The sequence below is a fragment of the Pristis pectinata genome, chromosome 16, assembly GCF_009764475.1.
Source record: "Pristis pectinata isolate sPriPec2 chromosome 16, sPriPec2.1.pri, whole genome shotgun sequence".
Lineage (NCBI taxonomy): Eukaryota > Metazoa > Chordata > Chondrichthyes > Rhinopristiformes > Pristidae > Pristis > Pristis pectinata.
In genome coordinates this window covers 30,441,320-30,455,731 of record NC_067420.1, presented here as the reverse complement: position 1 = coordinate 30,455,731, position 14,412 = coordinate 30,441,320, and the positions used below count along the sequence as shown (strand labels likewise).

Below are 14,412 nucleotides of genomic sequence, written 5' to 3'. Positions count from 1 at the left end.
GACCAAATAAAAATTCATACCTCCATCTAGACTCCTTGACATTGTATATCTTTTGCTTGAAGATCGTTCAAAATAGGGTGCTGGACGATCAATTAAAGCACTGGCTTGCCTTGTCTGAGCCTGTGTACGACCACTGTACCGGAACTTGGAACCCATTACAAGGAATCCCTTTGGAGGTGGCTCAGGGGACACAAGTCTAAAAAGTAAGTTAATGAACACAGAGAGAAGTTTGGTCAGTCAACAAGGAAATTTACAAAACACATTACAGCTGACAAAGCAAAGCTATGATGACAATATGCATTTATATGGCACCTTTAACCTGGAAAGCAAACATCTCCAAGTGCTTTTGAACAAGAATATTGATAACAAACTTCACAGATCTTGGGGATGACTGGTCAAAGAATTAGGTGCTTTGGAGGATCTTAATAGATGTGAAGGATGTGGAGCTGCATTAAGGCTTAGTAAGTGATTTCCAGAAAGAGGAGTACAGGTAGTTTCTTAATATTGGGAAAGCAGAGCAGACTGAGTAACTAGAAAGGATTTTTGATGATGAATTTAATCTTTTACATCCAAAGAATGCAGAGGTCAGCAAGAATTGGAACGGTGCAAATAAGAGATGGAGATGGTCATTTCAATAACAGAATCTTTGAATGATGTGGGGATTTGTAGATTGCAATATGAAAGGCCAACCAGTGTTGAAAAAAAAATTGAGTCTAGAGATGGGAAGATATGTTCAGAAGTTATTTCTCAGGTCAGGTGATTGTGCCAATAAGCCTTCAGTACCAGTGCGTGGACACATCCCAAACTGAAGAAATGTAGATGTGGGATAAGGTAGTAGCAGCACATACAAGAAACTTAGGAGACTGCAAGTTTGGATAGAACAGTAATTGTCAAGAATAAAGAGGAAAAAGGTCACCTTCTAAAGGAACAGAGTGTGACAACTTATTTCAGAACAAGTTCTTAATGAAAAAATCTTTGTTTCTTCACTGAGGAACTTGACAATGTCTTTCTGCAGCTTGTCCACAACATAACTCATAACTATATCATTTGTCATTGCCAGTTAACAAAGCTCCAGTATTAGCAACTCTTTTACATTACAATGTTTTCACCAACTTGCATCCAATTAGAACTCAGACTGTTTTGTGGAGAAACTGTATAGTTGTTCTGTACTGTCACCTACAAGGAAGAGCTCTAGAAATTACAAATAAACTCTAGTTAGGATTTATTGGTTAAGGATCCTTTATTTACATTGTAAGTCAATGTTTTATGAATTGCTTTATTCTCAAAAGTTTATAATTATCCATATCTTTTTTGAAAATATGGACCATTGCACATCTTTTATTTGTGTTAAAAAGTTTACAAGCATTGTGCGAATGATCATCACCCATGGGTAGAAACTAAAATCAACTAAGTTCTTTCAAGGAGTCAAGCATCTGTACTGATGACAACCGAGCATCCAGGAGCACCTGTTCCACACACAGAATAAATAGACTGCAGAGGGCAGGGAAGCTTGGGGATCATCTCAGCGAGATTAAAAGAGAAAAATTCCCTTTAGTGGTGGAGCTGCAAGTACAAAGTAAGACGAGTAAACATCCTTGTTCACATAATATTTCAAATCTGTGGTTTAGCACAGTAAAGACTCTCACTGCAATGATCATGACAGTGCAAGCCAGCATTTGTGTTGACTTATTTGTGTGGGAGGGGTACCTGAATTTCATCAAGAAATTATGTATTTAAAATGAAAGCCAGTTTGTGGAATTTGTTCAAATTTCCATCCTCACATGTGCCTTAATCATCAGAGAGCCTGCCAAATTAAATCCCATAATGTTAAGCTGTGGGATGGAATTAGCCACCTGCTTTGGTTGCCAGCAAGCTGCACTTGCTCACTGCCTCCCTACCCACACCTACCTGAAGCAGTAACTGGATTTATGAGGCTTGATTATGATTGGCAAAGTACTTTGGAGCTTATGCCCTTCCAGCTAACAGCCCCACCACATTAATGTTTTGATAGCTGGCAAGGCCATCTCCCCAAATGTACCAGCTATCTGTGAATGAGAATGTACACTCAAAAATTTTAAAAACTATTAAAAATTAATAATGCAGTAAAAACATTAGAAATACACAGGCTACAAACCACTATAAACTACTTAAAGCATGTTTAAGTTAACAATTAAATACATTTAATGCAATTATTTCAAAGAAATTGTTTTGTGTCTGCTAAAGAAAGACAATGCTGCATTATTACAGTCACATAAGCAAAGCAATAACTTGTGTTTCTATCACCTTTGAATGTAGGAGAAAGACTAGTAAGACAGAAAATGGTAAAAAAAAATTAAGAATGGGAATAAACTACGTACAAAAAGAAAACCCCATTCTTCAAAGTGGAGCGAGAGCATCTGTGTTTTGGGCTTACTGAAACTGTAAAAATTTTAAAAAGTAAATGTAAAAGTTTACATGTGAATGTTTCAAACAATACAGAGAAGAGTCAAAGAAGCTGGAATGTAATTGGGACACAGACCAATTAAAGTGGAACGAACGGAGCCACTGAACCTGCACTAGGTCTAATCTGGCACAGGTTCAATGGACTTACTGCTGGGAATTCACGGGAGAGATCCTCACCAAAGCCGGAGTGAAATTGGAATGATTGGTGAGGACTTCTGCAACTTGTGCATTCACATGAGTGGCCCTCAACTGTAGTAATAATTCAGATTGTCAGTTTGGCCTTCCCTGCAAAATAAAAGTTGTTCACCTCTGATATTCAGTGATAACTTGAACTGTGACCTTACCATGTGATTTTTCTGTGGTCCTATAACTCTCTTGTCAATTTGCAGTTTAATATTACAAGCAGCTTGCTGAATAAAATAACCCAGTATAACTACAAAAGCAAGGTAATAACTTTCACATATTGCCTTTTAATATCGTAAATAACCCAAGGCACCATTGTAAGGCTGAGGGAGTGACTGGTAAAATGGTGGTAAAAGATTCGACAATGGGAACAAAGTATGATCAAAGAGATCCATTTTCAAAAGGTTAGGTTTGAGTCATCTCCAAACATTTAAATTGTGCTTCAAAGTTTTGCAATGCTTACAATAAAACAACAACAAAAAAATCAGCCTGAAAGGGGAAATAATATATTTTTGCATTGTCCTATTAATATGCGAGACTGCTCTAAGAAGTACTCAATAGAGAACAGGCAATTCTTTTGAAAACTTCCTGGAATTCAGCTTCCCAAGTAAACAGAGGTAAATAAGTGATAAATCTTTGGAGCTTATCCTAAGCGATAGGTCCCCAGTGACTTCAAGGATACAATGGGGCAATTGTGCGCAGTATCATTTGATAAGCAGATGTTCCCACATAGAATATTTATTACAGTTTTGACTATATATCTTTAAATCTGCAGCTGGATTGAAGGCTTGATAGCCTTAAAATATTGCCAATCAAATAATCTGGCAATTTAGCTCGTCCATTTTCAGAAAGTCAGAATCTAGTTATTTCAAGACGCTAAAAAATAAAATACCTTTCTCCTGTTTGATGGAAAGTGAAGACTCTGTCTTCATCACACTGGAGGTCAATGTCAAAATAAGAGGAGGAGGCAGGGACCAAACAAAATAGAAAACTACCAACACACACATTCTGAGATGGCATTATCGACACACAGCCACTAATAAGTAAACACTGGTTGCAGATGGGGCAGAGCACGTCAGAGTTTTTGCTGTCCTCAAAGCTGTGTTTATGCAGCTAGAAAGGATAGTTTTTCCCCGAAGATTCTGTTGAAAGAGCAAGATACAGCCAATGGAATAACTGCTGAACTTTTAAGTACGCAAGAACCATCAGTGCATGTCATATGATGGAACCAGAATTTTCAGTTATAGTCAGCTATACATAAATGTTTTCCAATTTAACAAAGAGCTAAGTGTCCGGTTAATGGAGAACATCTGCACTATTTATTTTGAAGAATGAAGCATGAACTTTGTGACCTTCGTTCTAAAATCCTGGACTTGGGATGTTGATTGATAATAAATTTAAAGATTTATTTCTCCTCTCCAAAACTAGCAATATGTACAGGAATGTTGAAAATTGCACCTTTGAACCTGAAGAAGAATAATGGAAATGGTTTAAGTTATGGGTTAAGAGACTCTTGTTGGATTAAAAGAAAGACTAATGAAGGAATACTGCACATGAAAGAAATGATAAGGCTGATTATGATGAGAAAATTAACACATTGTGGGCACATTAATCACAAGAACAGTTACAGGGCTTGTTATTGTCATTGGAGATAATAGATTAAGATGCAGGCGAGGCAAAAATAGCATGGATCAATGTGACAGAATACTATAAAGGCTGATGCAATCTGCCTGTGCAGAGACAAGCTCGCATGTATGGGTTGGTAATCTACAAGTCAGTCAGGGGAAAGAGGGGGAAAAGAGAGAGGAAGAGAGAGAGAGAGACAGAGGAACCAGGATGCAAGGGGATCGGACAGGAAAACGGAGAGGCAGAGAGAATAAGAACAAAATGGAGACAGCGACCAAAACAGAGGAAAACATTCTAACCAGAAATCCTCGGCAGATCAAGATGTATTGAAATTTCCATGAGCAATATCTGTTGGGTGTACTTTAAACTGAGCCATAAGGATACTTTGATTCATGGAATTTCCAGTGTGGTATGTATTGTTATTGATTCCTGACTGACAGAAATAACACAAAAAAGATACTTTCTGCAGCATATTCCTCATTATTTTTTTTGTTTACACACAGGACCCAAGGGCAGTATTGTGAAGAATCCCTAATGTATTGACAGAATTTGAAAACATTCTCCACAATCCACGTTCAGTATATCTAACAATTCCCTGCAGGCATAACAAATAATAGCCCCTGGTTTTGAGTTTACCTGAAGAAGGTGTGGTGTTCTATGCAGACTTTCCAGAGTCTCTTGGCAGCCCGGTGATTTGGGAGCTTGAAACCAATGGTGCTTTCAAACTGCTCGTACTGAAAATTGGAGCGAAACAGCAATACGTTAAAGCGTAAACCTACTGCATCTTGAGCCCACTACACAAGCTAGTAAAAAGAAAATAAATGCTTGGACTTGAAGCCCAACTGTTGTACATTTCAGGAAGAAAAATGTATTGATGCCACATCAACTGGTGAGAAGGTCTGAAGGAAGAGTGAGGAGACGAAAACAAGTGGTTGGCTGACTGAGTATTGTGGAGACAGCACACAGCCGATTTTCATACAACACAGGATGCCTGCTTTCATCAGTCTCACATTCCAATTGAGCATGAACCTTCTTGCCAATTAGTGAAACTTTACCGCATAGGTGAGTAAAGCACAGGAACATTTTAAAATCCACAATGCACCAGTGCAGGACTCCAATTTCTTTCATTACTTTCTTTTTTTGGCCCTGTTGCCAATATTACCTCACTCTTCAAGATGGTGCCGTGCACTGACAGCCAAAAGTGCTGAAGCAGTGCATGCTGACTATACCTGGGGCAGTCGGTCAGTGAGTAACCCCACCCCCTCACAAAAAGTGCTGCAAGACAGAATTTATAAACCATTACATTTGTCTCAAGCATTAATCCTCAAGGGTCTGCTAATAAAGATGTTGGACATCATCTTCATTTTCTATTCTGGAAGATTCCATACATTAACAGAAACAGAAATCTTGAGTAGAGACAACACTAACACAGGACAAAGGTGTGACAGTTCTCATTAAAACCATGAATGTATATGGACATTTTATACTTTGAACTTCATCTTGACAGATACAACTGAACTTGTTTCCAGTAACATCTGGCTGGAGGCCAGGTTTTGAGATGAGATTTCCCTCATCAGAAGTCATAAAAAAATTAATATAGAAATGCCCTTAATTTCACACAACAACTGGCACCTTTATAGTGCCTTTAAATGTAGGAAAATGACACAAGGCAGTTTCACAGAAGCACCATCACACAAATTTTAACACCAAGCCACATGAAAATATATTAGGATAGGTAACATGGGTTTTGATGAGCACTTTAAAAAGGAGAGAGGCAGAGGCAGAGTGAATTCCAGAGCTTAGGGCTGAGGAAGTTGAAGGTAAAAGCTGCTAAAGCTGAGCAGAAGTGAAGGAGGACAGAGATCTCAGGAGCGTTGGAAGGCTGGAAGAAGTTGCAGACATAGGCAAGTGTGAGACTATGGAAGGTCTTGGAAATAGGTTTGTAACTGTGAACCGAGATGTCGTTGGATTGGTTGAAGGAGGGAGGAAGAGTTAGGAGGAGATGAACTTACGGAAGGTCAGGTGATGCTCACATGAGAAGGTTGCTGAGGGATAGAGTATCCCAAGAGCACCTGTCTGCGTGCAGTCAAATGTGTGTGTGCAGGAACACACACATCAGCATCCCGTTGTAAGAATTTTCATTGTTCAAAATGTATTTTTCCTTTGCATTTCATAGTTCAAGGTTCTGCCAGTCCATAACAAAGTAAATCCTGAACAGAATCATCCTCAACATTTAAAGTTCTGAGAATCAATAAAACTGGAAATCTGAGGTAAAAACAGAAAATACTGAAACACTTGGCAGTTCAGACAGCAACCATGGAAGGAGAAACAGTGTGAATGTTTCCGGTCTGACGAAAGGTCTCACGCCAGAAATGTTAACTGTTTCTCTTTCCATGGATCTGCATGACCTGCTGAGAATTCCAGCATTTTCTGTTTTTATTTTAAAGTTCTACGAGCACCAGTTAAAATGTCTAATACTCATTTGTGCAATTAATGGTAATTAGGTCACTGAATCTTTGAAAGACAACTGGAAGACACAGTTGGTTGTGAGGAACAGGAATGGGAAAGCCTTTTGTTGTCATCAAGCAGAAGATGAGCCTTGCGAAGGCAGTGCCAGAAAAGTACAAGAACCTGTTATACGGGATGCAGAATGCTGGAAAATGGAGACAGTGGAGCAGCTGAGAGAGGGGTAGCGGGTATCATAGAACATTACAGGCCCTTCGTCCCACAATGTTGTGCCGACATTTTATCCTGCTCAAAGATATATCTAACCCTTCTCTCCCACATAGCCCCCTATTTTTCTGTCATTCATTTGTCTATCTAAGAGTCTCTTAAATGTCCCTAATGTATCTGCCCCCACAACCTCTGCAGGCAGTGCGTTCCACACACGCACCATTCTCCGTGTAAAAAAATACTTACCCCCTGACATCCCCCCCATACCTTCCTCCAATCACCTTAAAATTATGTCCCCTCGTGTTAGCCATTGTCGCCCTGGGAAAAAGTCTCTGACTGTCCACTCCATCTATGCCTCTTATCATCTTGATCATCTCATCATCAGTGGACATTTTGGATGATGTCATGAAAGGACAGAATGTAGATGAGAATAAACAATGGCCTAAGGATGAACTGCAAAGGAAACCGCACAAGAGTGGGAAGAGACAGAAACAAAACACCTCTGCTTTTTGTTTTAATGACTTCATAATGATTGTTTTACAAGTAATATCACATGAGTGAATACGATCACCAGATGGCATTCTGGCAGAAGTGCACAGAACATGTTAAAAAAAAGCATAATTTAGCACCTGATTTTTCCCAGTCTGTCAACCAGGGTGAAGCATTCTTTAAGTTCACAAATAATATTCATGTCCCAGTTTCAGTGAGCTTGTTACCTGTTAGCATTAATTCAATAAGTAAATGAGGTGATTTAAGAGGTATATTATTGTTCCACGAGCTTGTGATATTTCTGATGTGAATGGCAGACTCATGCAATATGCATCTGCACCTGGCATACGAGAAATATTAAAAATATCTGAAATCCAAGACTGCTTCACAAGGTAACATCACATCACAGAAGCCCATTCTCCATCAGAGATCTTATTTTCTGCAAAACTTAAGTATATAGCTTCCTATAAGTAGGAGAGCAAGGGGAAGAGAAGGTGCTGAAAAAAAAATGTACTGGTGTCAGAGTAGGGGACAGTATAGCAAGGGGTATTAATGCTGTTCCCCATTTTGCAAAGAACTTGTATGGCTGCCCAGTACCATCACCTACAGTGGCATGCAAAGGTTTGGGCACCCCTGGTCAAAATTTCTGTTACTGTGAATAGCTAAGCGAGTAAAAGATAACCTGATTTCCAAAAGGCATAAAGTTAAAGATGACACATTTCTTTAATATCTTAAGCAAGATTACTTTTTTTATTTCCATCTTTTACAGTTTCAAAATAACAAAAAAGGAAAAGGGCCTGAAGCAAAAGTTTGGGCACCCTGCATGGTCAGTACTTAGTAACACCCCCTTTGGCAAGTATCACAGCTTGTAAACGCTTTCCGTAGCCAGCTAAGAGTCTTTCAATTCTTGTCTGGGGGATTTCCACCTATTCTTCCTTGCAAAAGGCTTCTAGTTCTGTGAGATTCTTGGGCCGTCTTGCATGCACTGCTCTTGAGGTCTATCCACAGATTTTTGATGATGTTTAGGTCGGGGGACTGAGAGGGCCATGGCAAAACCTTCAACTTGTGCCTCTTGAGGTAGTCCATTGTGGATTTTGAAGGGTGCTTAGGATCGTTATCCTGTTGTAGAAGCCATCCTCTTTTTATCTTCAGCTTTTTTTTTAAACAGACGGTGTGATGTTTGCTTCCAGAATTTGCTGGTATTTAATTGAATTCATTTTTCCCTCTACCAGTGAAATGTTCCCCGTGCCACTGGCTGCAACACAAGCCCAAAGCATGATCGATCCACCCCCTTAACAGTTGGAGAGGTATTCTTTTCATGAAATTCTGCACCCTTTTTTCCCCAAACATACCTTTGCCCATTGCGGCCAAAAAGTTCTATTTTAATTTCATCAGTCCACAGGACTCGTTTCCAAAATGCATCAGGCTTGTTTAAATGTTCCTTTGCAAACTTCTGACGCTGAATTTTGTGGTGAGGACGCAGGAAAGGTTTTTTTCTGATGACTCTTCCATGAAGGTCATATTTGTGCAGGTATCACTGCACAGTAGAACAGTGCACCACTACTCCAGAGTCTGCTAAATCTTCCTGAAGGTCTTTTGCAGTCAATTGGGGTTTTTGATTTGCCTTTCTAGCAATGCTATGAGCAGTTCTCTTGGAAAGTTTTCTTGGTCTTCCAGACCTCAACTTGACCTCCACCGTTCCTGTTAACTGCCATTTCTTAATTACATTACGAACTGAGGAAACCGCTACCTGAAAACACTTTGCTATCTTCTTACAGCCTTCTCCTGTTTCGTGGGCATCATTTATTTTAACTTTCAGAGTGCTAGGCAGCTGCTTAGAGGAGTCCATGGCTGCTGATTGTTGGGACAAGGTTTGAGGAGTCAGGGTATTTATAACGCTTTGAAATTTGCATCACCTGTACATTCCTAATGATGACTGTGAACAAGCCATAGCCCTAACAAGCTAATGAAGGTCTGAGACCTTGGTAAAAGTTATCTGAGAGCTCAAATCTCTTGGGGTGCCCAAACCTTTGCATGGTGCTCCTTTCTGTTTTTCACTCTAAAATTGTACAAAACAAAAATAATACACTAATCTTGCTTAAAATGTTGTAAAGAATGTTTTATCTTTAACTTTATGACTTTTGGAGATCAGTTCATCTTCTACTCACTTAACTATTCACAGTAACAGAAATTTTGACCAGGGGTGCCCAAACTTTTGCATGCCACTGCACTCTTTCATTTATAAACTTCCAATGAACATGAACTGGAAATTAGGAAATCTAATGTTTATTTAAAAAGTAATTCATTTGATAAGGTGCCACATCAAAGGTTATTGTGGAAAATAAAAGCTTGTGGTGGAGGTAACATTGACATGGATAGAAGATTGGCTGACTACCAGGAAACCAAGAGTGGGCATAATTATTCTTTATCTCATTGACAAGATGTAACAAGTGGTGTGCCACAGGGATCAGTGTTGAGACACCAAGCTTTTTTCTCCCCCACAAAGTTTTTGGACAACTTGGATGAAGGGATCAAAGGTACCATTACTAAACCTGCTGATGACACACAATTAGGAAAGCAAGTTGTGAAGGGGACATATGGGTCCACAAAGCAGTGTGGATAGATTGAGTGGGCAAAAATCTAACAAATATCCATTTTTTGACACAAAAAAATTAAAAAGCATATCTAAATGGTGAGAGATTGTGGAGCTCTAATTTGTAGCAGGACTTGTGTGCAAGGGCAGCAGATGATTACAGATTAACAAAACATTATCATTTAATGTGAGGGAAAGCAAACACAAAAAGGAGGAAACTTATGCTCGAGTTCTATAGAGCATTGGTGGGAACATATCTGGAACAGTGCAGACAGTGTTCTTCCCTTCCACCATCAGATTTCTAAATGGTCCATGAACGCTACTTTGTTATTCCTTTTTTTTTGCACTATTTATTTTGTAATATCTAGTAAATTTTATGTCTTTGCACTGGACTGTTGCCACAAAACAACAAATTTATAAACATACAAGTCAGCGATAATAAACCTGATTCTAATTTACTTAAGGAAGGATGTAAATCCATTGGTAGCCGTTCAGAGTAGGCTTACTAGAGTAATAGCTGGAATGGAAACCTGTCTTCTGGGGAAAGGTTGGATTGTCTGCGCTCATATTCACTGGAGTTCAGAGCAGAGAAATGGGCCTTGATTGAAACAAAAGATTTTATGGGATCTTCTCAGGGTGGATATAGAGATGTTTCCTCTTATGGGTTTCTCTTTTTGTCTCTCAGAGAGTAGAAAATGTTTGGAATTTTGTTTTTTTGTCAAAGGGCATGGAAATAGTGTCTCTGATTTTATTTTAAGCAGAGGTGGACAGATTCTTGGTAAGCAAGGGATGAAAGTTTACTGCAGAGAGACAACCACGATCAGATTAAATGGTGGACCAGGCACCAAGGCTGAGTAACCTGCTCCTAATTCATGTGTTTGTATATATGTTCTTCACTTTCAACACACCAGCACCTAGGGTTTTGGAAAAGAAACTAACCCTGCCCCAAAAATTTCAAAGGAGGTAATAAAGCTCTTTAAACATGTTAAGTAAAAATAATGTCAGTAAAGCTTATGTTGTGCCTCAAGCATTAAGTATGGATCAAAAGTATGATAGTTTGGTGGTTTAAAAAGTCCTAAGTTGAAGTTGGAAAACAACAGTTTGTGGGCTGAAAAACTGGTTCATTAATGTCGCTCAGGAATCAAAAACATCTGCCTTATCGAGTCCAACTTCATTGTGATTCCAGCCTCACGTGCAGGAGGTTATCAGCCCCGACATCAGGACACTGTCGTGCTAACAATTGTCAACCTTGCCAGTGACATCTAGATCAAGAAGGGTGTTTAAAAAACAAAAAAAAATGAAGTCCCTTGTATGTTGCTGACTTTTAATATGCTCAAGGGAATAAGGAATGGAAAATAAAAGCTACCTTGTCAAGATCATTTTAAAGTATTGAATGAAAAGAGCCAAAAGAAAAAAAAAAGGACCATCTATAGTGAAAAGGGTGAAACAACAGAGATACCATACAAGGTTAAAAATATCTCAGCCCAGGATTTCCATTTAACAATCTTCATCGATCTCCATTCCCACATATGACAGGGTAATGTTGCTGCTGCTTGTGTTATATTCCACCCCCCCCCCCCAACAGTGTAATAGTCAAGAAAGCAGTGTCAACATTAAAGGTCAGCAATGTGATGATTTCAGACATATTGTACTATTAAAATAGAAATCATCATCCCAACTCAGATTCAGGTCATTGACTTACAAAGATTTCTAATATTTATTGGATTTTAAAAACACTTTTCAAAAGTTCATTCCTAGTCTTCAAACGTGCCACACAGCATAGAGTCAGAGAGTTATACAGCACAGAAACAGGCCCTTTGGCCCTGCTCGTCCATGCTGACCAATTTACCTACCTGCGCTACCCCCACTTGCCCGAATTTGGCCCACATCCCTCTAAACCTTTTCCATCATGTACCTGTCGAAATGTCTTCTAAACCTTGCAATTGTATCCACATTTACCACTTCCTCTGGCACCTCGTTCCACATACCCACCACTATCTGTGTGGAAAAAAATACCCCTCAGGTCCCCTTTAAATTTTTCCCTCTCACCATCAAGCTATGTCCAGTAGTATTAGACTCCCCTACCCTGGGAAAAAGACAAACCATTCACTTTATCTATGCCTCTCATGGTTTTATACCTCTAATAGGCCAATCCTCAGCCTTCTATGGCCAGGGAAAATCAGTCCCAGCCTATCCAGTCTCTCCTTATGACTCAAGGCCCCCAGTCCCGGTAACATCCTGGTGAATCTTACCTGCGCCCATTCCATCCTTCCTACAGCTAGGTGACCAGAAATGCACACAATATTCCTAAGTGCGGTCTCCCTGACCTCTTGTATGGTTGTAACATGACATCCCAACTCATGTACTAAATGGCCTGACCGATGAACTCTCTCTACCAGTGTCGCCACTTTCAGTGAACTATGTACCTGTACCCCCAAGTCCCTTTGTTCAACAACTCTGTTCAGGGCCCTGCCATTTATTGCGTGTGCCCTGCCCTAGTTTAACTTACCAACATGCAACACTTTGCACTTGTCCAAGTTAAATCCCATCTACGTTCATTGGCCCACTTTCCCAGTTGATGCAAATCCTACTATAATCTCAGATAACTTTCTTCACTGTCCACTAACCCACCAACTTTGGTGCCATTCACAAACTTAGTAACCATGCCAATTAAATTCTCATCCAAGTTAATATAGATGACAGACAACAGTGGACCCAGCACCAATCCCAGTGGCACACCACTGGTCATAGGCCTTCAATCTGAAAATCTACCCTCCACCAAGAAAATTTTGTATCCAATTGGCTAGATCACCCTGGAGCCCATGAGATCTAACCTTCCCAATCAGCCTACCATGAGGGACCTCGTCAAAGGCCCTGCATGTCAACAATGTCTACCAGCCTGCCCTTGGCAATCCTCTTGGTCACCTCTTCAAAAATGAACATAATCAAGTTGGTGAGACACGACTTACCATGCACAAGGCCATGCTCACTATCCCTGATCAGTCCTTGGTTTTCTAAATGCAGGTAGATCCTGTCTCTCAGAATCCCCTTCAGTAACTTACCCACCACTGATATTAGGCTCACAAGCCCCTAGGTTCCCTGGTTTGTCCCTGCAGCCCTTCTTAAATAAAGGCACGACATTAGCCACTTTCCAGTACCTCACTCTTGGCTAACGATGATACAAATATCTCTGACAGAGCCCCAGCAATTTCTTCCCTGGTTCCCACAATATCCTAGGATACACTTGGTGAAGCCCTGGGAACTTATCCACTTCTATATGCTTTAAGAATTCCAGCACCTCTTCTTTTATAATACGGATGTGTTTCAAGACATCACTATTCTCTTCCCTGAATTGCCTAGCTTCCATGAACTTCCCCATGATAAATACACGAGAGCTACTCATTTAACACTTTGTCCATTTCCTGTGGCTCCACATTGATCTTGAAGGGGGACCTATTCTCTCCCTAATTACTCTTTTGATCTTAATATAGAATCTCTTAGGATTCTCCTTTACGTTATCTGCCAAAGCTATCAGATGTCCTTTTTTTTGCTCTCCTAATTCTCTTCTTAAGACTACTCTTACATCTTTTACACTTAAAGGATTCGCTTGATATCAGCTGCCTATACCTGACATATACCTCCTTTTTCTTGATGAGAACCTCAATATTCCTCGTGAACCAGGGTTCCCTAATCCTGCTAGCCTTTTCCTCCACTCTAATAGGAACATGCTTGCCCTGAACCCGCCCCATCTCACTTTAAAAACCCCTCCCACTTGCCAGACACCCTTTACCGGCAAGCAACCTCTCCCAAGCAAGTTCCTGTTTAATGCCATCAAAATTAGCCTCGCTCCAATGTACGACTTTGTGGACCAGTCCCATCTTTTTCCCTAACTTTTTAACAACTAGTAGAATTGAGGTCACTGGTCCAAAAGTGCTCTCCAACTGACAACTTAGTCACTTGTCCTGTTTGATTTCCCAATTGGAGATCCAGTGTTGACCCTTCTCTGGTAGGGCCACCTGTATATTGCTTGAGAAAACTTTCCTGGAGAAACCTAAATTCTGTCCCATGCAGGTGCTTAGCACTACGGCAGCAACACTTCAGTATTATGTCCGCAAAATGCATCTACATGTTCTCAATCTTCTGGCCTATCAATAATGACAAGATTTGATGTCTCTTCAGTGTAAAGCCATTCTTAAGTTCCTTTATTAAGGACAAATGAATCATCCTTCTCGTCAAGTCTTTATTTTGAGATGGAGTACATCTTCATTAAGATTCATTTCCATAAATATCTGCCATGGCTTATCCACCATCTTACTTTTTAATCTATTTTTCAAGTCTGCTTTAGCTAACTCTACCTAACTTTGTAAGTGGCTCCATTTAAGTTAAAGACACTAGCTTCAGACCCA

General features: G+C 39.9%; 1 protein-coding gene across 13 annotated transcripts in view; it reads right to left on the bottom strand.

Annotated features, from left to right (window-relative positions):
• Positions 1–14,412, bottom strand: part of LOC127578716 (remodeling and spacing factor 1-like) — a 208,060-nt gene that overhangs the window by 34,573 nt on the left and 159,075 nt on the right. For all 13 annotated transcript variants that reach the window (XM_052031065.1, XM_052031077.1, XM_052031072.1 and 10 more), the window contains exons 10-11: positions 4,888–4,985; positions 21–196 (exon numbers count right to left, since the gene is read on the bottom strand). In XM_052031065.1, the coding sequence (XP_051887025.1) occupies positions 21–196; positions 4,888–4,985 (274 nt within the window). The remainder of the gene's footprint in view (positions 1–20; positions 197–4,887; positions 4,986–14,412) is intronic.